At 41.3% G+C, this 20031-nt stretch overlaps 1 protein-coding gene across 1 annotated transcript in view; it reads right to left on the reverse strand.

Annotated features, from left to right (window-relative positions):
• Nucleotides 1-213: 213 nt before the first annotated feature.
• Nucleotides 214-20031, reverse strand: part of zfh2 (Zn finger homeodomain 2) — a 173628-nt gene continuing 153810 nt past the window's right edge. Inside the window, 3 exon segments of the mRNA XM_074091401.1 lie at nucleotides 214-2811; nucleotides 2814-2893; nucleotides 2896-3327. Of these exon segments, the coding sequence (XP_073947502.1) occupies nucleotides 2725-2811; nucleotides 2814-2893; nucleotides 2896-3327 (599 nt within the window). The 3' untranslated portion in view covers nucleotides 214-2724.

A 20031-nucleotide genomic window follows, 5' to 3' on the forward strand; every position in this document is an offset into this window, starting at 1 on the left:
TGTTTTACTAACAATACTTACCTCTATTACGGCATACCTGTTGTTCCTCATTACATCCCCTTCTCATGCGTTTGAGAGTTCATTCAAACATAAGGAAAATGCAACGTAAAAATACTTCAGTCGTTATTGCTACATAACTTTTTCGTTATTATCTTTTGCGTTATTACTTTTCCCCACAAAATATTTAAAGGATAAGAAAATAAAACTCCAGAATCTGATAAACTAACTTTGAGTTTATTTTTACCATTTACACTTGACAATGTATTCGTTATCTGTTGTCGCTACGGCGGGTCGTAGCGCGTAGCGCGTAGAGGGCTACGCGCACGCCATGCTAGTACGACGGAAACTAAACGCTACGAAATCACCTAAAACAATATACCTCGGAGATATGACAAACATTTGCTATCAAATCACACCAACCAACAAATTGTTGAGAACAAATTGACATTTTGAAGCATCAATAAAATATTATAATTTGAAAATGATTCATTTACTCGGATCAGTATAACATTTTTGTAAGATTAAAATAGTAGGAACGGTATATTTCACTAGTAAAGAATTTTTAAAATAAGTTCTCGTTTACACAGTATTAGGAACTATGATAGACACAAGTGCTACCTTTTCACGATCATAAACTTATTCGTAACCAACATTACCTATAGGATTAGGACAGTCTACACATCTTCATGTTTATAGTTTAACAAAATTATAATAATATCAAGGTACGCTGCGGTACGCTTACACAAATGATAAAACGAAGAGAAATAGCCTACACAAATAAACAAACAACATGGCCGTGGCGGCACCTCTGCAGCAGATACAACAGACTAATCCGAATTAATCTTAAATATTAAAATTTGTATTCGGAAAGTATAGTGAAACTCTAGATGCGATAATATTGAAATATACATAGGAACCATGATTCATTCCGCGGGCAGTCGTCCGCGGAGACACTCGCACTACCGACGTCACCTACGCTAACTCAAACTTACATACTTCCGATTACAAAACCGACCCAAATAAAACTACAGAGTCAACGCGGCGCGGGCGCCGGTTGCTGCGCGCTGCTCCCGCGCAACCAAACAGTAATTATGTCGTAGCGACGCGCGCCTCGCGTCGGGCTGCGCTGCCGGCTCCGCCCGCGCTCGCCGCGCATTGCTCTGTGCTGGATGCGCTCTACGCTCGACGAATGTATGGTTCACCAAGAAAGTGCTTTACGAATTTTAATGACAGTTCTTACTTCAGAAATAAAACAATAAGTCTGATTTTCATTATTGACTTGCGAGTGAAATATCCTTTGACATTTTAAGCGACGTTAAACCTTAGGGTGGTAAATCAATTTCTTGGTCTACTATACATTACTTAATGTTGCCTCCCTGGCGTCTCCAAGGACACCGTATCAGCTACCGAGCCGCTGGGGGCGCGCTTCGCAATAATTTCCTCAATATAGCGTGGAATAAAATTTTCAATAAAAACGTTGGTATAACCCCAGCGGCGAGCGAGCGGAGGGGCGCGGGCGCAGGCGGCGGCGCGGCCATTGCACATACACCTACAGGATAACAAGACCGGCAACCGGTGGAATAAAACATTGCACTTTACTAAAAAACAAATCAATGTTGTATTAGGACTCACTCGTAGATAAAATATTGTAGTAAACTCCACTAGATAAAATGTAAATATGTAAAATATTTCAAATAACTTGATCTGTGCCATTGAAAATATAAGGGACTTCCCGCACACAGTAAAGTGATGAATATACATGCGAGGGGCGAGCGCAGGCGCGGGCCACGCGCCGCATGTACCTCCATGCCTTTGGACTCACTTACGCCACTACTAATAATCATTACTATATCAATAAAAATTCAAGAATCACACTTAGTTCCAAAATAAACTCACTTGTTTGCGAGGTAGGCTGAGCGCTGGCGCGCAGCCCGAGTTTCGAGTTCGTTCGTTTTGGAAAAGTTTGCTACGTTAATATAATTATTACAATTAACTGTTACCAATAAGCCTACGCGGCGTCGCGGCCCGCGGGCGGCTGGCGCGCAGCGCGCTTTCATCGAAAGACGCGCGGCGGCGCGGGCGCGGGGCTGGCATGGCACCCGCGGCCGGACCCCGCTCTACTGCTTAACATACGTACCTAACTTCGCTTCATGTTTAAAAAAATCATATACGTATATCACTATATATATCTTCATACATTTACGATGCGTCAGGAACTTCTTACGAGAACGTATCTATGCCTAAAATTAGAACGATTATATGTATGTATTACATAGCTTTAAACAATAATTAAATCGTAATTATCAATATCGATAATATTATATGCCATAAAGATAGGAACTTGCTTTCCTGGGAGTTGATGTTACAGTGGTGAAGGCGCCGGCGCGGCCGCGGTGGCGCGCTGCCACGATAAACGTATATTATAAAACCTGTCTAACGTATGATATGAGTGCGCGCGCAGCTGCGGCCGCGCGGCGCCCGCCGCCGCCGCCTCCCAGTGCGCGGCGCGCGGCGGCCGGCGGGCCGACCGGGCGACGGTCCCAGCCCATTAACCTATACTTACAACTACAAGCTTTAAATGTTTCATTAGGAAAGTGCCGCTCTCGCGGCGACGTTCGTCAACGAAAAGAAGCGTTAAGAGCTAATAGTGAACTGCTGCGTTGTCGGACAACGGAGAGAGCGAGGGGCTCTAGGATAGTAACTATACATTTCGTCAGATTAGAATTAGTGTCCGGCGCTGGCGAGGGGCAGCTCGCCGGGTGGCGGGAAGCGCGGGCCGGGCACGCAGAAGTTGGCGTTGGGGTCTTGGGCGCGTCCTGCGCCTGCGCGGCGCGCGCGGCCAGCAGCGTGATCTGGTTCACGACGTCCTCCATCTCGTGCGTGAGCGGCTCCGCGGCGGCGGCGGCGGCGGCGCCACGTTGCGTTGGTGCGGCTCGCCCTCGGCGTGCCGGCGGAACTCGGCGCCGGAGCGAAAGCGCTCGCCAGGGCAGGCGCGGCACTCCAGCGCCGGCTGCACCACGCGGATCACGCCGCGCGCCGCCTCGCGCCCCGCGTAACACGCGCGCGCCTGGTGCAGCTGCAGCGGGCCCGGCGTGGGGAAGGCCACTTTACAGTGCTTGCACACGTAGCACAGGTCGAAGTCGAGCTCGCGGGCGCCGGCGGGCGGCTCGGGGGCGGCCGGCGGCAGGCGCAGCGTGGACGCGCCGGGGTCGGACGCGATGTGCCGGATCTGCTCGAGCGTAGTCGCCGGCAGCTGAAGAACGCTAGCACCGTTGCCGGTCTCCACTATTAGACCCTGGGGCTGCGGCTGAGGGACGTTTGATGTGCCTGCAACAATGCAAACAATACCTTAGTCAAACCAAACAATTATCATGATCTCACTATGAGCGACGTCATAAATAGGGACCAGAATGTGATTTGGTATTTTGCATCGGTAAACTTCTAGAAACTGTACAAATATCGCACCTCGAACATCATATTGGTACAAATATTCGCTGTCGAAGGGTTAAGCATCGACATGTGTAAGTACTGGCTCGCGGAGGCGTCTGTAAAGGGGTTAATCCACTTACAGTGAGGGCCATTGCGGCCGTGAATCGCTCTTGAGTTACACATTCATTTTTAAGTTTGCGTACTGTGTAAATTATTTTGTATACATAATGTGTTTTGGTAAAATTTGTAACACTAACGACGACTGAAAGCGACAGCGACGTGTAAAATATTAGAGGCCAAAACATTGCACATTTAAACTAGCTCCGAACAATACTCGCACCAGCTCCTGTCATAGATTTAAACTCGAACAAAAACAAGGCACTATCACCACCCAATTTGGGCGCTCCATTGTTCCAGCATCAAGACAGTCGCGTACCTTGCTCACTTTACATGCGTGATGCGTTTCTAACGAGCCCGACCGCTGTAATTGATTCGGACTCTGCTTTATGCGGGCTATATTCACGAATGCATAATACATAGCAGCCACGCAGTAAGGGCAAGGCCTCAACAGACTGATTGTGCTGCGATATAGAAACTTCTCGCTCCAGTTTCTGTCCTATTCTTCGTGGTATAAACCAGGCTTTATGTTGCAGCTAGTGTGAACTGAATAACGAAGCAACGATAGAGTTTAAAAGATTCATGAGCGGGTATTAAAGAGTGCACATTTCTGGAAATGGACGCCTTTTTAAAATGTATTACTTCAACTTCCTTTCGGATGATTTTAGACATAGATAAATTCAAATTAAATGTATTTTAGATGGACAAGTCAAACTCGCAAGCAACTATCGTATATACGAAATCAACATTCAATTTAACCATAACCCACTTTATCAATCCAACCTTAACATTACCTAGAGCCCGAACTGCCCTCACAGGCTCCTAAGTTATACTTATCTCTGTGCCGGCGCGATTCCGAGTTTAATCGCATGCGGGAATCTGCTTGAATAATGTCGTGCGAAACGGAGCATAGCTTTCAATCAGCCTGTTAACAATCGCCCGCTCTGATTGGTAGATCGTGGGCTGGGTAATGAGGGCCTAGCTCTGCCTGGGCGTTGCTCATACGCATGTCAAGCTACCGACATGCTAATGATCACCTTAAATGGCCAAATGTTGGCTACCCGCACGTTAATAGGGTTGACGTATGCTCCGCGCTGGGTAGAACCGCTATGACTATGTTGTTCACCTATTGAAAGATCAAATGGACTGGCTAGTTCACATTCGTCTCTGTTGCTTGAAGATACAACAACTATATTTTCTTCCATTAGGAATTTAAATTAAGCCACTTTTAATTTATTGGCTTTAATAGAACACATCCTATTATGCTGCTTATTAGTGTGTTAGTATAATTTTAAAATCTTTACCTTCTTAGCATTTATTAAGCGGAGGCACAGAGCCTACAAAGCCTACTACAACACGCCGCGGCCCTGACTTTAATTCGCAACCCTTTCTGCCAATTAGTTACAAAATAGCAACACTATTGTGATACTTAACCGGCCACACATCGCATCCAAGAAACGTAGACTACCAAGGAACTTCAAACCGTATGCTCAGTGTAAACCGTTGGATTTGTATAGTTGCAAAAGGGCGTAGATTGGTCAGCTCCTTTGGTGGCTAGGTTTAAGTCAAAGGGCTTCTTAATCCGGACTTGTAGGTCGTTACGCGTTATTATAACGCGCCGGCGACGGTATTTCCCTGCTCATTTACATCTCATTAAGGCCGCTATTATTGGACTATAACGCATTGTTCAGACTTCAACGTGCCTTTATCATTGTAATCAATTATAAAAGTTTCATGAGCTGTACCTACTGGTTTAAAGTCATGAATCTTTTAGACAGTCACCGTTAAACGTTACGTAACGTTAGTTTACTTACTGCAGTGACACCAATTTAATGGACGTTAATTAACCGTACATGTCTTCCCCGTCCAGTCAGCTTCTTGGATCAGTGTCGGTCACATGTCATGTCATTATTTAACTGGACCAAACGTATAAAGCATGTTTTGTAAAAAAAAAATGTTTTCATCTAAGCGGCGTGCTCAGAAGGGGAAGTTATAGAAAAGTTTGGCCTGGCCTTATTATTAGGTACGAAAAAATATAAAATTAAAAATTGATAGTTTGACTTCGGTGACGGTTTAGCTTTAACAAAGCGCAGATTGGATGTTAAAAGCATTTGTTAAGCAGTTTCAGAAATTGCGAACTGAATAGATTTTATACTCTTATTATACAATCGCGATCAGAGTCAATTTTAAAGTGACCTTTATCAGGGTTTGTATGGATTTGAACCAGTTGGAATTTCTATCACCAAATCAATCTGTACATCGGACGGGCGTATTCCGTAAGCGTAGCGGAGTCGACAGGGACTGACGTGCGTCCCATCACTGTCGCCCGCCCATCGAAGGAGCAATTAGGCTAACGGACCTTCAGGTGAACTCGACTTGGTAATGGGACGAGGTACGTTAGAGTCGGAATAACCTTCCTTATCTGATGGTCATTTATTTTTAGTGCGATGGTTCAAAATGCGCCTGACTAAACAGCTTATCAAACGACAAGGCTCTGTATGATGCACTTTAAAATCTGTGCAAAACAGGTAATTAATTGACGTACTTCAACTATTACGAGATTTAACAAGTTGAGTATGTAACAGTAAAATATATAATTATGATCCTTCTCCAGCAGGGAAAATTTAAAATGAAATTAAGTGTATAGCCAACATAACAGACTCTCTGAGAATATCGTAGAATATCTGTGTAGGTATACTAAAAAGAAATAGAATTGGAATAAAATGTTTTTACATAGTTTTTACTGTTTAAAAAGACGCGATAGAAAGGTTAAGATTTACAAAGTTCAATGGCCCGACAAAATATGCGTGTTTGCTTTGATGAAATTTCAATACGAGCTTATTCAAAGTTTGTATCAAATTGAAAGCAACAAAACTTAGGTCGTCGAACTTTTAACATTCTTCTAAATAATTTTCTCAATGCATGTAAATTCTAAAATGTCGATGAAAATATCACTAGATTTTAACATAGACTAAGACATTGTAATTATCATTTTTTGTGGGCTCCTGGCCAGAAGTAAACGGTTTAGATTTTTGAGTAAAGTATTAGAAGTAGGTATTTTTTTTAAATGAATGAATGCTTTGCATTTGGCTGTATGCTCCAGCCCTCAATTCATTTGTGGGAGCCTGTACCCACCCACGAAACAAGCACGCAGTGACAGATCTTAAAATCCAACGAATTTGAGAAACTGTTATAAACGAATTCCGTTTTACGTAGCATTTCATTTATCGGTACACAAACTACTCACTCGGAATTACGAATCACTACGAATTTTGAAGTTTTATAGTGAAGGTATCACCCTAAATTTATTCCTATCATTATTTTAATGTCTTTGTCTAACAATGGACGTCCTACAGTTGATATGAATGATGAAGATGATTATTTTTCTACAAACCTGGGTTTGGCCATGGTTTTAATGAATGTGCGCTAGTAAAAACTTTGTGTCCGATATACAGGCTGATGCTTGGCGTCACGTAACTCGTGTGTCGGACAAGTCTTACAAGAAACCTTAGGTGTCACCGCTTGCCGCCGTCACTAGTGTAAGCGGGCACAAAGTACGCGAATCCGCTTTGTTCACGTTTACTTACCGCAATAATCGAATTAGGACGTGCAGTTTTTTATAGGTTATACTTGCTATGATGTATCTACGCACGTTAATTAATAAATTGGGATAGGTTAGTTGCAAAATAGTTCATCCAAATGTTGGCTTCTTCGCATTTAAGTACCTAATTAAAGCTGTTAATATTTTTATTAATCAAAACTGACCAACGAATGTCTTCTTTGTCACCTAGTGGTATCTAGCTGAAGATTGAGGTCGTAGATGTAACTCCCAGTGAGTTATAGTTCATCCTATTCAGGCAAATGATTAAAACAATGTGTTTTCGGTAATCATTATTTCTATTGACAAAGGAATTAAATAAAATTTCTTCTATTTCCTTAACTTGCCTACTTGAGAACAGCCTTTACGATCTTATCTCGGCCCTTCGTACCGGATAGAATTAAGTTCCAACAAAAACAATCGGCGAACGTTACTGTAGCTGAGCAAACGATGTGTCACACAATCTAAAGCGATAATCGCCACTGTAAGCAGTTAGGAGAGGGACGTCATCAATCAGGGAGCAGTGGCCAGTCCGGGACACCCGGGACTTGTTAAAAATGTTGGCAGAAATAAGTCAACTTGTATATATATACATAATGTCGTTGAAACTTGTGTGTTTAGATTGAGACTGTGGAATAAGTAAGTGGTAAGGGCGTGCTCGGTAAAGAAAGGACTGCGTGTTTCTTAATTACATACAGGTACAGTATGGTTGTTTTATGATTGGATTGCAACAAAGAACAAGTTAATGTAAGAAAGAAGCTCACCTAGAATCTGAGGAACATTTAAAAAGATTATGATTTCTCCCTAAAGCAATCAAAATAAGTTAGTGCAGATTGCGCTGTAACGTAAAAATGCAGAAACTCGATTTAACTCCCGTAGCAATTCCAACGGCCATTAAGCAATGATTTCATCGAATTTTCTATCCATCATATTAACGCCCGAGTGGCTGGCGCATTATCCGCTCCCTGCAGCTCCTCGGAGAAATCTCACCACATTCAAATATTTAATTACTTTAAGACTCGATCGTTTATAAATTCGAGCGGGAGTGCTATCATAAAACGCGCTAATGCCTTATAATTAAAATATTCTCAGCAAGGCATGGCGTAATGGCACCTCCGGCGGCCGTCTCCTCTAACGGAAAAAACGCATAAAAAATTACATTCACCCCAGAGGACTCACCCCTTGTGTCGGGAAAATCGATTAAAAAGAGGAGTCGCGGGGTGAAGTGGCGCGGGCGCGGGCGGGGGGAGTTTAATATGTACGAAAAAATGCACGACTCCGCGGGAGCGAGGGAGAGCTCCAAGGAGCGACTCGAGTTGCCTTCAATTTTTATAATTACGTTCATACGTGAGCGCGGCCACCGCTCCGCCGCGGCCGCCCGCCTCCACTCTCGGATTACTTATTTAGAATAGTTTCCCTTCCCGCCGCTCTCTCACTACTACTTTAAATTTTTAAATAGCCTCAGAAAGCACCTTAAATTTGAACAACACTAAAAGCATTGCAAAACTTAACTTCACTGAAAATAACATCTTATGAACTTTTCTTTCGAGGAAATCGTTTAAGAGATTTTACGGACATTATGAGGAGAAAAGTATTAATGACAACACTTGGGAAATGAGCCGTATTATAACTTTTCCGTTTCCGCGACAAAATCAATTTCCATCACCGAAAGAGCTCCAAACTTTTCCACATACACAGCAATCAAGGAGAGAAGGGGGCAATAAGAACGGGATAACCAACTGGAGGACGTCATCTCAGGAGACGGTTTGCAAATGAGCGGGCGACGCACACGCGCACGCCGCACACACATGCACTAATCCTCGTCCACACACGTTACGTACAACCGTACATTTTATAAATAGATATCGCTTTTTTTATCCGGGAACAAGAATACGTAGGGGGAACCCCCCGGAGGAGGGGTACCCTGCGGGGGACGTGTTGGATTTCAGATTGCTACGAACTGCAAAAATGAGGGATGAAAGAAATATAGCTTAAAACGCAGATATTTCCCGGCGTCTTAAGGCGCCGGAGGGGGTGTGGGGGCCGTAGGGAGTGTGTGGAACAAAGTAGAGTGGCGATATTGAACCAAAATGAAATGGTAAACGAACCGTGCGCGTCCGATCTAATGCGAATTTATAATTTGGACATTGCCCCGGACGGCGCACTCTTTGAACTCTCGGGAGGGTGGGTTCCGGTTACGGAGTTGAATTTACAAAGAGTGCGGATGTGATTTATAAATAGGGGAGTAGATGCGTGTGCTGACCGTTCGTTTTCGTTAGTGGTTTTTTCCATTAGGCTTAAAAAATAATCAGTGGTTGAGTAAAGCACGTGACGGGACTGCGCGGTAGTTTCGGGCGAGCGGGGTGTGCGGTTTGTCAATGGACGGTCGTTTTGGCACAACGAGCGGTGTTTAGGCGTTTCCTCATTGGCCACTAACGCGAGTGTCCGCCGACCTAATTGCCGTCGCGCCGTCTAATCGGGATATGCGCCATGCAATAATTGCGACAGATTACTTCGAGAGAAGAACACGCCTGTACACGCGCAGAACTGACATCTTTTTGCTAACGAACAAATAATTATTATCCTTTCGCAGACTAACGTCAGCTACCTAAGTATGTTTCATAAATCTGAAATTACACAGATCGCTGTTCTTTTCATTGCGCTTTTACCTTTGTCTTGCTGAAAGAAGAGGTTTAAATGAGGTTTCACAAAAGAATCTTTTGAAGCTTTTTACTATACGTCGCAAGACGGCAAGACACCCCTTTCTTTAGGTATATATAGGTACATTGTGTTTTGTGCGCATAGATAGATCGTTAAACCAACGTCTGCAAAAATGTGGAAACTAACTTTCTTTCTTTTTAACCCACGACGCAAAGAAAGGGGTGTTATAAGTTTGACCGCTATGTGTGTGTCTGTCTGCGTGTCTGTCTGTGGCACCGAGGCTCTTAAACGGGTGGGCCGATTTGAATGCGGTTTTTTTATTTGAAATCAGGTTTTCTAGCGACGGTCCGTTTAGTAGCGTATTATACTGAAAAAAACAAAAAGATTTGCTAAGAGTAACAAAAAAATTTGTTGCTTGTAACATAACTTGAGTGACTACAAAACAAAGGCCTACTATTAGTTAAAAGTTAGGTGATGTCTTACAAAGCCAGTTTTGCAATATTAGCATAATTTTTATCCTTTTTTTCAGTGATATGTTAAAAAAATATATTAAAAAAATATAATTGTCTAGCTGTTACCCGCGGCTTCGTTTGCAAATAATTTGTTTATCCCTATCTCGCGGGATGTATTCAATTTTCCAGAATAAAAATTATAGAACCTAATGTCCTTCATCGGGACTCAATCAGATAGATTAATTCATTCAGACTTTATTTCATGATTGAGCAACAAACATCTTCACAAACTTTCTTATTTTATAATATTAGTAGGATAAGTATAATGTATACTTTCATTATTAATAAAATAAATTTAAGTCTCGTCGAGATAAAAAAGAAATGTAGACGTCCTGTTGTCGGTCAATGTAGTGTCAAGTCTGCGTGGTCGAGCAGTCCACCAGATTGTGCACGAGTTAGCTTTATTACCTTTGCGAGGACGCACGCTGCGCTGTTAATTCGCGCCGCTAATTGGTAATGAGCTCGTAGGAGTCGCGCGGGCGTTTTAAACGCCGCCTTAACTCACTCAATGACACATACTGACACACTATTTAAACATTGTCACATTTTTATGAATCGTAAGATCTTACAAAGTCCTGGTCGCTAAACTGTGCTTAGTTATCCAGCAGATTTCAAAGATGTCAATAGTTTTACTGCAGGCACGTGACGTGATCGTGCTCGATTCGACAGAACAAAGTGCACGGTGTAAGTGGTAAAGTGAAAATTGCGTACGTGAACTGGAAGAAAAAATATTAAAAATTAATCAAGCCTCCGGCGGGGTGGGCGCCGGAGCACATGTGTCGACAAAAAACCGTCTCCCTCGCCGGGCCGGCACCGGCACGTGCGAACAGCCGTTACGGCCCGTTCCGCCGGCAAGTTAAAAGTTCCTCTGGACAAACAGAGGATTTGTCACAATTACGACTGGGCGGCGCGTCCCTACTTGATTAAAACCTAAATCACGTGACGTGTTTACAGCCACGCCGGAGGTGTTTTCAATTTGCCCACTCCTAGACTCGCCATTGGCGTTCCGGACACGTCTCGACGCACCTATCTGGGGGCCGACCGGCGTTTTGAATTTGTTGCGAATTAAATTATTGATGACCTAATCGGCCGAGCCGATCTCCTATTCCTCGGACGTGCTCGCCGCTGGGAACCTAGGCGCCCGCCCGCTGAAGTCACGTCGCTTAATTATTTTAAATGTCGCGCCCGAAATCCGTAGTCGATTGTGACGCCTCGCTGTTTCGCTACGGTAGCATTCCGCTCGTAAAAAAAGCTACGTGAAAAGAGGAGATTAACATTTGAATTAATCGGGAGATTAAGCATAATGAAAGAAAATCTCATTACGGCGCGCATAATGGCGGCGAGAAATATCGCCGGCGAACGGAAAGAAGGAACGAGCGGTATAAAAGAAAAGGCGCGCGAGAAAATTAAAAGCTTGAACGGAATTAAAAAATGTGAAAAAGTGTAATCGACGCCGGAGTGCGATTAGGGGGAATGCAAACAGGCCGGGTTCCGGGGTCCGGCTGGTGGCACTCGCGGCTAAGGTTCTCAATTAAAGAGGCTGCGGAAAGTCTCACTGTAATTAGATTCTTCCTCATCTTCTTAAATCACCGCGCCGCGGCCGCTGACACTCGGCTTGTTTAATTTGTAACCGAGACTTGTTAGCTCGCGCGTTCCTTTAATTTAATTTTCTCATCTTCTAAGTAATTTTCTTGGTGGCTTGATTGAAATTGAATTGCCCACGTGTTTGCAGACTTTGTGATTAATCTCTGCTTCGCTTTCCATTAATTTTCCTTAATAAGTTTCGGTGATATATTACATACTTTTAACAATTTCTACGTATTTTTTCTCCAAATACCATACTAATGAGTCCATACTTAGGAATGAACACAGTGCAACAAACCTGAGTTTATCTATCTACAAATATGCAGTACCTACTCGTGTAGATTGTGCGGTAATTGCTTCCTTCCCAGTCAATTGCGTTTGCGTGTCTCAATGCCTAATTAATCGGAACTCAGGTACAAATGTAGGCCACTGTTTGTCTGTGACTCACGTACAAAAGTATCCGCCACTCAATAACATCAAAAGTCATAGAAAGTTTTAAAAATCATTTTAAAATTTGTCTACTGCGGACTGTCCTCAAAAGCGCAAGCTTAACTTTTCCTCCGCTTAGATGACCGTATAATCGCAATTAAAAACAAAAATTAAAACCAATTACAGACCCCGACACCTTTAAGGGACGCAACGCGATCCCCTCGCAATAAACAAGCACTCAAAGTGAACTCAAGTAATTAATTCCCGGTGTCCGAGCGAGCGTAATTAAACACGCCTTGTGATTACGCCGAGTTGTCGGAAGTCTTCGGGGGTTGCGGGGAGTTTTCGGCTTAAGTGGTCAGTCGTCTGGGCAATTAAGCGGACTTATTTGGAGACACGATACGACAACGACACGATTGATAAACTGACGTTATCATTACAGATTTTGATAGGTAATACATAAGTTCTTCTTAATTTTTCATGAGAGTGGGTCAGGTATACCCACATCTTAAAGTACTGATATTTATCCTTTTGGTCAACAAAAAATTCGTTTACCGTTAGCAAGTTTGGTAACTCACTTTGTTAGACATTGAAAAAGTAAAATTGTGTCGTATCGTCGTCGTTCCGCACTGTTCCGAGCAAGCCTTAAGCCCGCCCACGACAAGACGATTAAGCAATTAACGCCGAAGGGCGGACACTCGCTCATTTAACTTTCCTTTGATTTTCCTCGTCAACTCGGTTTTGCGGTTTTCAGGAGGGGACGACGCTTTGCTTTAATACGACTCCGGAGTTTCCAAGCGAAAGTTTGCGCGGTTTCGGAAACGTAAGGTTTATGAACGAGGGACTTCCAATTCTTTTGTGATTCGATTAATGGGGAAATTTATTGCTTGATATCATATCACTATGAAAACTTTTAAGTTTTATGATTTTTAAGACGCTAATAGTCCAATTAAAAACAAGATTATAAACAACGAAGTAAAAACTACCTACAACACGATTAAACCATTATTTTCATCCTCTTAAGATTTTGAGCTGGAATCAAGAAACACGAGATTGCTCCAAATGATCAACAATTAACGACTTAAAATCAACGTTGCAACCCTTAAGGAAACCGTTCCCCAAAACAATTATAATATATTACGCTACGAAAGACCCTGACCTGCTAAATGCCACAATTAAACAAACCTCGGCTAACAACAGCCCCAGGGGTAAGATCATTAATTAAACAACCTCCAGAATCTCACAAATAAATAAAGTGTCCCATTCCCAAGTTTCAACCCCTTCCTTATTAGCTGATGTTCGCTTTAATTCAATGGAGCCGTGAAAAGTGCGAAAACAGACAGGGGTTGATTTGCATGGAAGGGTTAACTGGTGGTTCGTTAGGGCAACAATTAATAGGAGGGCTAAAGGGAAAACTCGTGGGAAAGTTGGGCTAGGTCAGCGGATGGGAGGCTTTCAATGAACACCGGAGGGTTTCCCATAGCAAATGTTATAAATCAATGGAGATTACTGATGCTTAACACAATCACGTATAACTTGATGTGATACAAACTACTAATTATAATATCTTGAATGAAACTTAACTTGCTGCTTAAGTGGCTAAATAAGAAACAAACAAGCTGAGATATGTGGTGCATAGGGGAAATTCGTGTCTATGCCGTTGACCAACAGTGGTGTAGCGGTATAGCACGCGGTACGGAATACCGAGGACCTGGGTTCGATTCCCAGTGTTGGTCTTATTTTTCTGGTTTTTCTGTGCATCTATATTTCAGTTTATATTTTCAACTTGAATGAATTCAATTTTGCTTAAGTAAATTTAGGTAGGTAATTGCCAATATGTATTTATTTTAATTTATTGCATAGTAATAGTAAGTATGGACCGACCGAATAAAAGCAGCCGTGGATGTCCTTTGCATGCATGCACAAGGAAAGCTACCATCAGAATCAAGTGGCGGCGAATAGTGAAGCGGGCTACACATACTTGAAACGACGACCACGAATAGTCATGAGTGAAACGAAAACATAGATACGAATGGATGGAACGAAAGTAATGTAATTAAGACATTTTTGTAGGAAAATGACAGATGCATTGACATTTTAATATTTGTGTGAAGTGTATTCAAATAGGTGACACACAGATACCTTTGTTCACTCATTCAATCCATTTGTGCCAGTTCTTGTGAATCGACCTGTAAAATATTTTCAACGCCTGGTACAGTCACCAGCACTAATATCTGATACACAACAAGCGTGCATAAATTTCTGATACGGCTCTATTTCTAGGGCCGGAAGGACGTGTCAGATATTTTTGCACGCTCTGCTGTGGCAGATATTAATGCTGGTGACTGTACGCTTTTTAACATTTACCGAGCGAAAACACGACAGTTTGTTTATACAAATTGTTTTCAACTCACATGCTAGTAGATTCATAACTTTATTAAAATTCAATTACAACGGACGGTATCCCTGCCTATTAAAAATGATGTATATCTGTTACAAACACAAACTATAATTACCGTAGAAATGTAAAAAAGGCTAAAAACGATAAAACGTTTGTTAGACAAATGAAGAAATGTTCCGAAACACTCGGAAGGCGTGCCTCATGCATTCGTTATTTACTAATGAGTCCGTCCGAGCGGGTGAGCGTACAGCCTTACAATTATATTAGTATTAATGAGAACCTCCCACTTTGTTTTTTTTACGATTTTTCAACCCTCCTGGCACATTTCAAACAGAAAAACACTGTTATTTTAATAATTAAAGACAAATAAGGGCCATAATAACAGTAAAAAACACGATTAATAAATCATTGTTAAAGTGTTAAAAGAATTACAAAGGTATTATTAAAATTGAACGATACATTGATAAGGGCCTTCACCAAGAACAATTATGAGATATATGTAATTGTCGGCTTTTTGTGAGCATTTCATGGTCTGCTTACTTTAAAGAAGCTAGTGTGCGCACGCCAGCATTTTCATAATTAATTTACATAATTACACGCGTGGCTTTAAGTTTGTTTACTAGATAAGTCTCGGTAACAAATAGGTCCATGTCGTCGAACATGGTTGCTTTATTATGAATGACTGTAGTTTACTTACTGTTAGTATCGCTATTTACATAGTCTTGGACATTTAATTTGTGATGTATAAATGTTTAATTAGTTGAGCAGGTGTAGGGCACATTAAGCTAAGCACATCAACAACAGTGTAAAAGATTCAAAATTAATTGCACGGGTTAAAGGTAATTACTTTCTGCATCGCGAAGCACAAATACTTCTGTATGCACGGGTTAAAAGCAATCACTTCCTACATCGCATATCACTTTTGTGGTCATGATTACATCTAACATATCTAATTTTCGTAAATGGTAGTTGACATAGGTACGTACTTTTTACTAAACTAAACACCTTATTCTTTCAAATGAGTGTCGTTTCGTCTTTTGTCGTTGCAACGTTTAATGGTCGCGGCGTGGGTAGGGCGACCATGCGTCCGTATAGATCGATGCAATTTTGATTGATTGCATTGCTTAGTGTAGTGTAACCAATCTTATTGAAAACTGCCATTGTGCACCATCGGAAAGGCCGTGGCTGCGTTCGACGCGCCGCTTGTCAAATGGTTTAAATTGAAAAAAATAGGGGACAACCCTAAAACGAAAGTGACATTTTATATTTTTAGGGAGTTATTATACCAAGTTGTAATTGAAGGTTTGATAGGCTATACGTTTTGTGGGTTTAGAGGATTTATGTAGATGCTGTTCTGAAGCAGCTGGTAGAAACTTGATAATGTGATGTTTCGTTTTAATAAAATGGTGTTAACTAACCAAAATTTAGCAATGAAGTTTATGAAATATCCAAATAGGAAACTTCAACGTTCAATCAATAATTTGTTCTTATTCCAAGTATTAAAAAAGTTTAAGTTCAAAAAACAAACAATTAAAATGCTATATGGTGCTCAAATGTACCTACTAGCTCGACTACAGAAAAACAAATAAATCTACGTGTAGGTTAAAATAACATTCAGAATCTACCAATATTCTAGGTACGCACCAACATACGGAATACTTCTATCATGAGTCCAACTCTCACTTGATCTATTGTTTATACCTAAGTTACAGCATACCAGTATTAGGTACAGTCAAGGGCCAAGACATCGACACGGCCAAAGTTGCAAAAATATGTATACACGGCCTTAATGTTAACTGCATAAAGTCGTGTATATATATTTTTGTAACTTTGGCCGTGTCGATATCTTTGCCCTTGACTGTACATAAAAGTTCCAATAAAAGGCAAATGTACCCTGTGTTCGAACACAATTAGCTATTATAATAATAGAGTAACGTTCTATCTATCCTTTTTAACAATCATGTAACATCTGTCCGAGCTAAAGTGTAAACATTAGTGAAATAAATTAAACCTAATCAAACGTAATATTGCAGGATAGTAGCGTATGTCCACATACACGAAATTTAGAAACGAGCTTCATGCGAATTAAAATAGAATTCAAATTTAAGTGACCGAGTTTGGTTAGTGCCAGCGACATTGACGACATGTCAAACTCAAATGTCGATTTCTTTTTCAATTTATTCAATTGAAATCGATTAGTTTGTCGAACCAAAAGGATTTTAGACGGGAACCGGCACAGTATGGCCTCTATTTGTGCAAATTAATTGAAGTATGAGGTGAGTGGGTGTCTGGGTGTTATTGATGGGTTTACAGGTATTCAAACTACCTCTATGTAATGATCGACAGTGATTTCATTGGAAAATGAATTTACCTAAGTCTTTATGAAACGAATATAAAATCAGTACTAAGTTCAGTTCAAAATTTTTGCAGGTGGTAGCACCTTGGGCAAGGTCCGCCCGGATTGCTACCACCATCTTGCTCGCTAATCCTGCCGTGAAGCAGCAGTGCTTGCACTGTTGTGTTTCGGCGTGGAGAGTAAGACAGCCTGTGAAATTACTGGCACTTGAGGTAACCCATCTTAGGCTTCTAGGTTGGCAACGCATCTGCAATACCCCTGGTGTTGCAGGTGTTTATGGGCGGTGGTGATCTCTTACCATCAGGAGACCCACTTGCTCGGTTGCCATCCAATCGAATAAAAAATAAAAATAAAAAATAAACTAAATGTATTTGATACAGGATGTACTTAACTTTAATCTATGCGTATGATGCATGAAATTGCGTCGAAACGTCGGGAACTTAATCAAGGCAATCACTGTCTACATCTCGTAACAAATATATCTCATAGTCATCATCATCATTATCATTCCAGCCTATATACGTCCCACTGCTGGGCACAGACCTCCTCTCAGAATGAGAGGGCTTGGGCCGTAGTTCCCACGCGGGCCCAGTGCGGATTGGGAGCTTCACACACACCATTAAATTGCTTCGCAGGTATGTGCAGGTTTCCTCACGATGTTTTCCTTCACCGTAAAGCTCGTGGCAAATTTCAAATGTAATTCCGCACACGAATTTCGAAAAAATTAAGAGGTGCGAGCCGGGGTTTGAACCCACGATCCTCTGCTTGAGAGGCCATAGGTCCTTAGCCCAAACCACTCGGCCTCCACGGCTACAAATATATCTAATAAAATTTAAAACGGTCAAAACTAAACCTACATCACATCACATACGAGTGTAAACTTACATTTTACCCTTAACTCTTAGGGGCTGTTTCACCATCCACTGATTAGTGTTAACTGACGGTTAAGTGTGATGCCGTCTCCGTCTATTCGAACAAAACAAATAGAGACGGCATCACATTTAACCGTCAGTTAACACTAATCAATGAATGGTGAAACAGCCCCTTAGTCTGCTAATTGCTGAGTTCGCATACATACAGAATCAACTCGAATCGAAAAATATCAGATTTTTATCGGAGCATTTTTTTCCAAATTTAAACTTTGCGGTCTAACGAAGCATATTTTTTCGAAATACAAAGGAATGTAAACATCGCCGGAGAAAACAACAATTAGAATAATGCCGATATCGGCGCATCGCCGCGAGCGCCCTCTGCCCACCCTCCTCCCCATTATTTTATCTAATCAAAAAGTTTTAAAAGGAAAAATTATGCTGGCCTTTATTATGAGTCAACTTTCTTTAGGAGGGGAACAGAGGATATATTTTTAATAACGACCCCGCTAAAGAAAGTCATCGCACGAAAAGGAATTCGTCGGGAAATGAGACCCGCCGTAATCAAAGTGTGAACATTGGAGGTTTGCTTTACTTTTTAATTCAAATGCGATTTAATAAGTACGGAAAAAAAATCGGCGCGAAAGGATGGGAACGGGAAGCTTTGTTTTGTAAATTTTGATTGCGTTCAATAATATTAGTATTGGTGTTTTTTAAATATCATTCGATTTTCCCATTAGACAAATTAATGTCTGTCTAATGATATTTAAACATTCTTTTACTTTAAATTTGAGTATAGTTTTAATCGAAATTGGAGAGTATGAACCTACAATAAATTTAAGTTGCTGCTGTTTGTTATTATTTCTAAATTAAACAACGTTTTTAAATTACAGGCTACTTTTTTATACCGGGTGTGGCCTGTTATACGAGCAAAAAAATTAAAACATAGATCCTCCTCGTCAAACTGAACAACATTAGTTTAGCGACTTTTGGAAATCATGGAGTCTTTGAATCTTCCTTTTTCCATACAAATTAAATACTGCTATCAATGTACGCCATCCTAGAACACAACTGACGTCGCCTGTCACACTACAAACATCAAGCATTTTGCTTAACATTGCTTCTTCGAATAAACTTAAAAGTGTAATAAAAATTAAAAAACTATTTTTAAAACTCTCTGAACTAATGTAGTTCAGTTTGACTAGTATGATCTATGTTTTAATTATTTGCTCATATTACAGGCCACACCCGGTACCACTTATTTAAAACCGCAATTATCTACAAAATAAAATATTCAGTGTAATCATTGAATTATTTTCAAATTCCATCATCAAAGTCGCTTCGTTCGCTAGTTTCTTTATAAATTAAGGAGGCGCAAGAAAAAATGCCCGAAAACAGCGAGGGCGAAACCTCCCTAAGCAGTTTCTTTACTCAACGTTTTCAGTAAATATGGTTCGTTTATTAAAACCAGCTAAGACCGAAATGAGCTCTGAGAGGCGAAATTTAAGAGTTACTTTTGTACACGCTCGTATTTGTGTTTGAATAATATTTTTGTGAGGCAGCGTTATTATTGCACACCTTGTATGCGTAAATCAGTGCCCTGGGCGGAACATTTCTCAGACAAAAAGATGCAATTATATGCAAAGGGGGAGTGGGATAATGAAGCAGTTTTCTTCGGTTTCAAAGGCAACTATACTTTGCTATTAGATTTGTTTCATACCTTTCTAATAAGATATCGCTAGTTGATGGAGTATAATTTTGTATCAAAACCATGAGCGTTCTGTGTTCTTAAATCCACAAATCCGACATTGTATTTAGAATTTCAATGAAGAGTATTTTTACCCGACTGCAAGGAGAGGTAAAATGTTTATCGCGACTATCTTCTCGTCCCTGACTAAAACCATAACTAACCGGACGGAACTCTCCACCGCCGAACTTAGCAACATAGAGAGAGTCCCAGCCACCAATCAGTCGAGAGATGAGACAGATCTAGCAATTATTTACAGCTCTCACAAACTACCTAAGGACCACTACAACCAATGCTTCCGAGGTAATCCGATTATCCGGTGTGACAT

This window comes from Choristoneura fumiferana, chromosome 8, assembly GCF_025370935.1.
Source record: "Choristoneura fumiferana chromosome 8, NRCan_CFum_1, whole genome shotgun sequence".
Lineage (NCBI taxonomy): Eukaryota > Metazoa > Arthropoda > Insecta > Lepidoptera > Tortricidae > Choristoneura > Choristoneura fumiferana.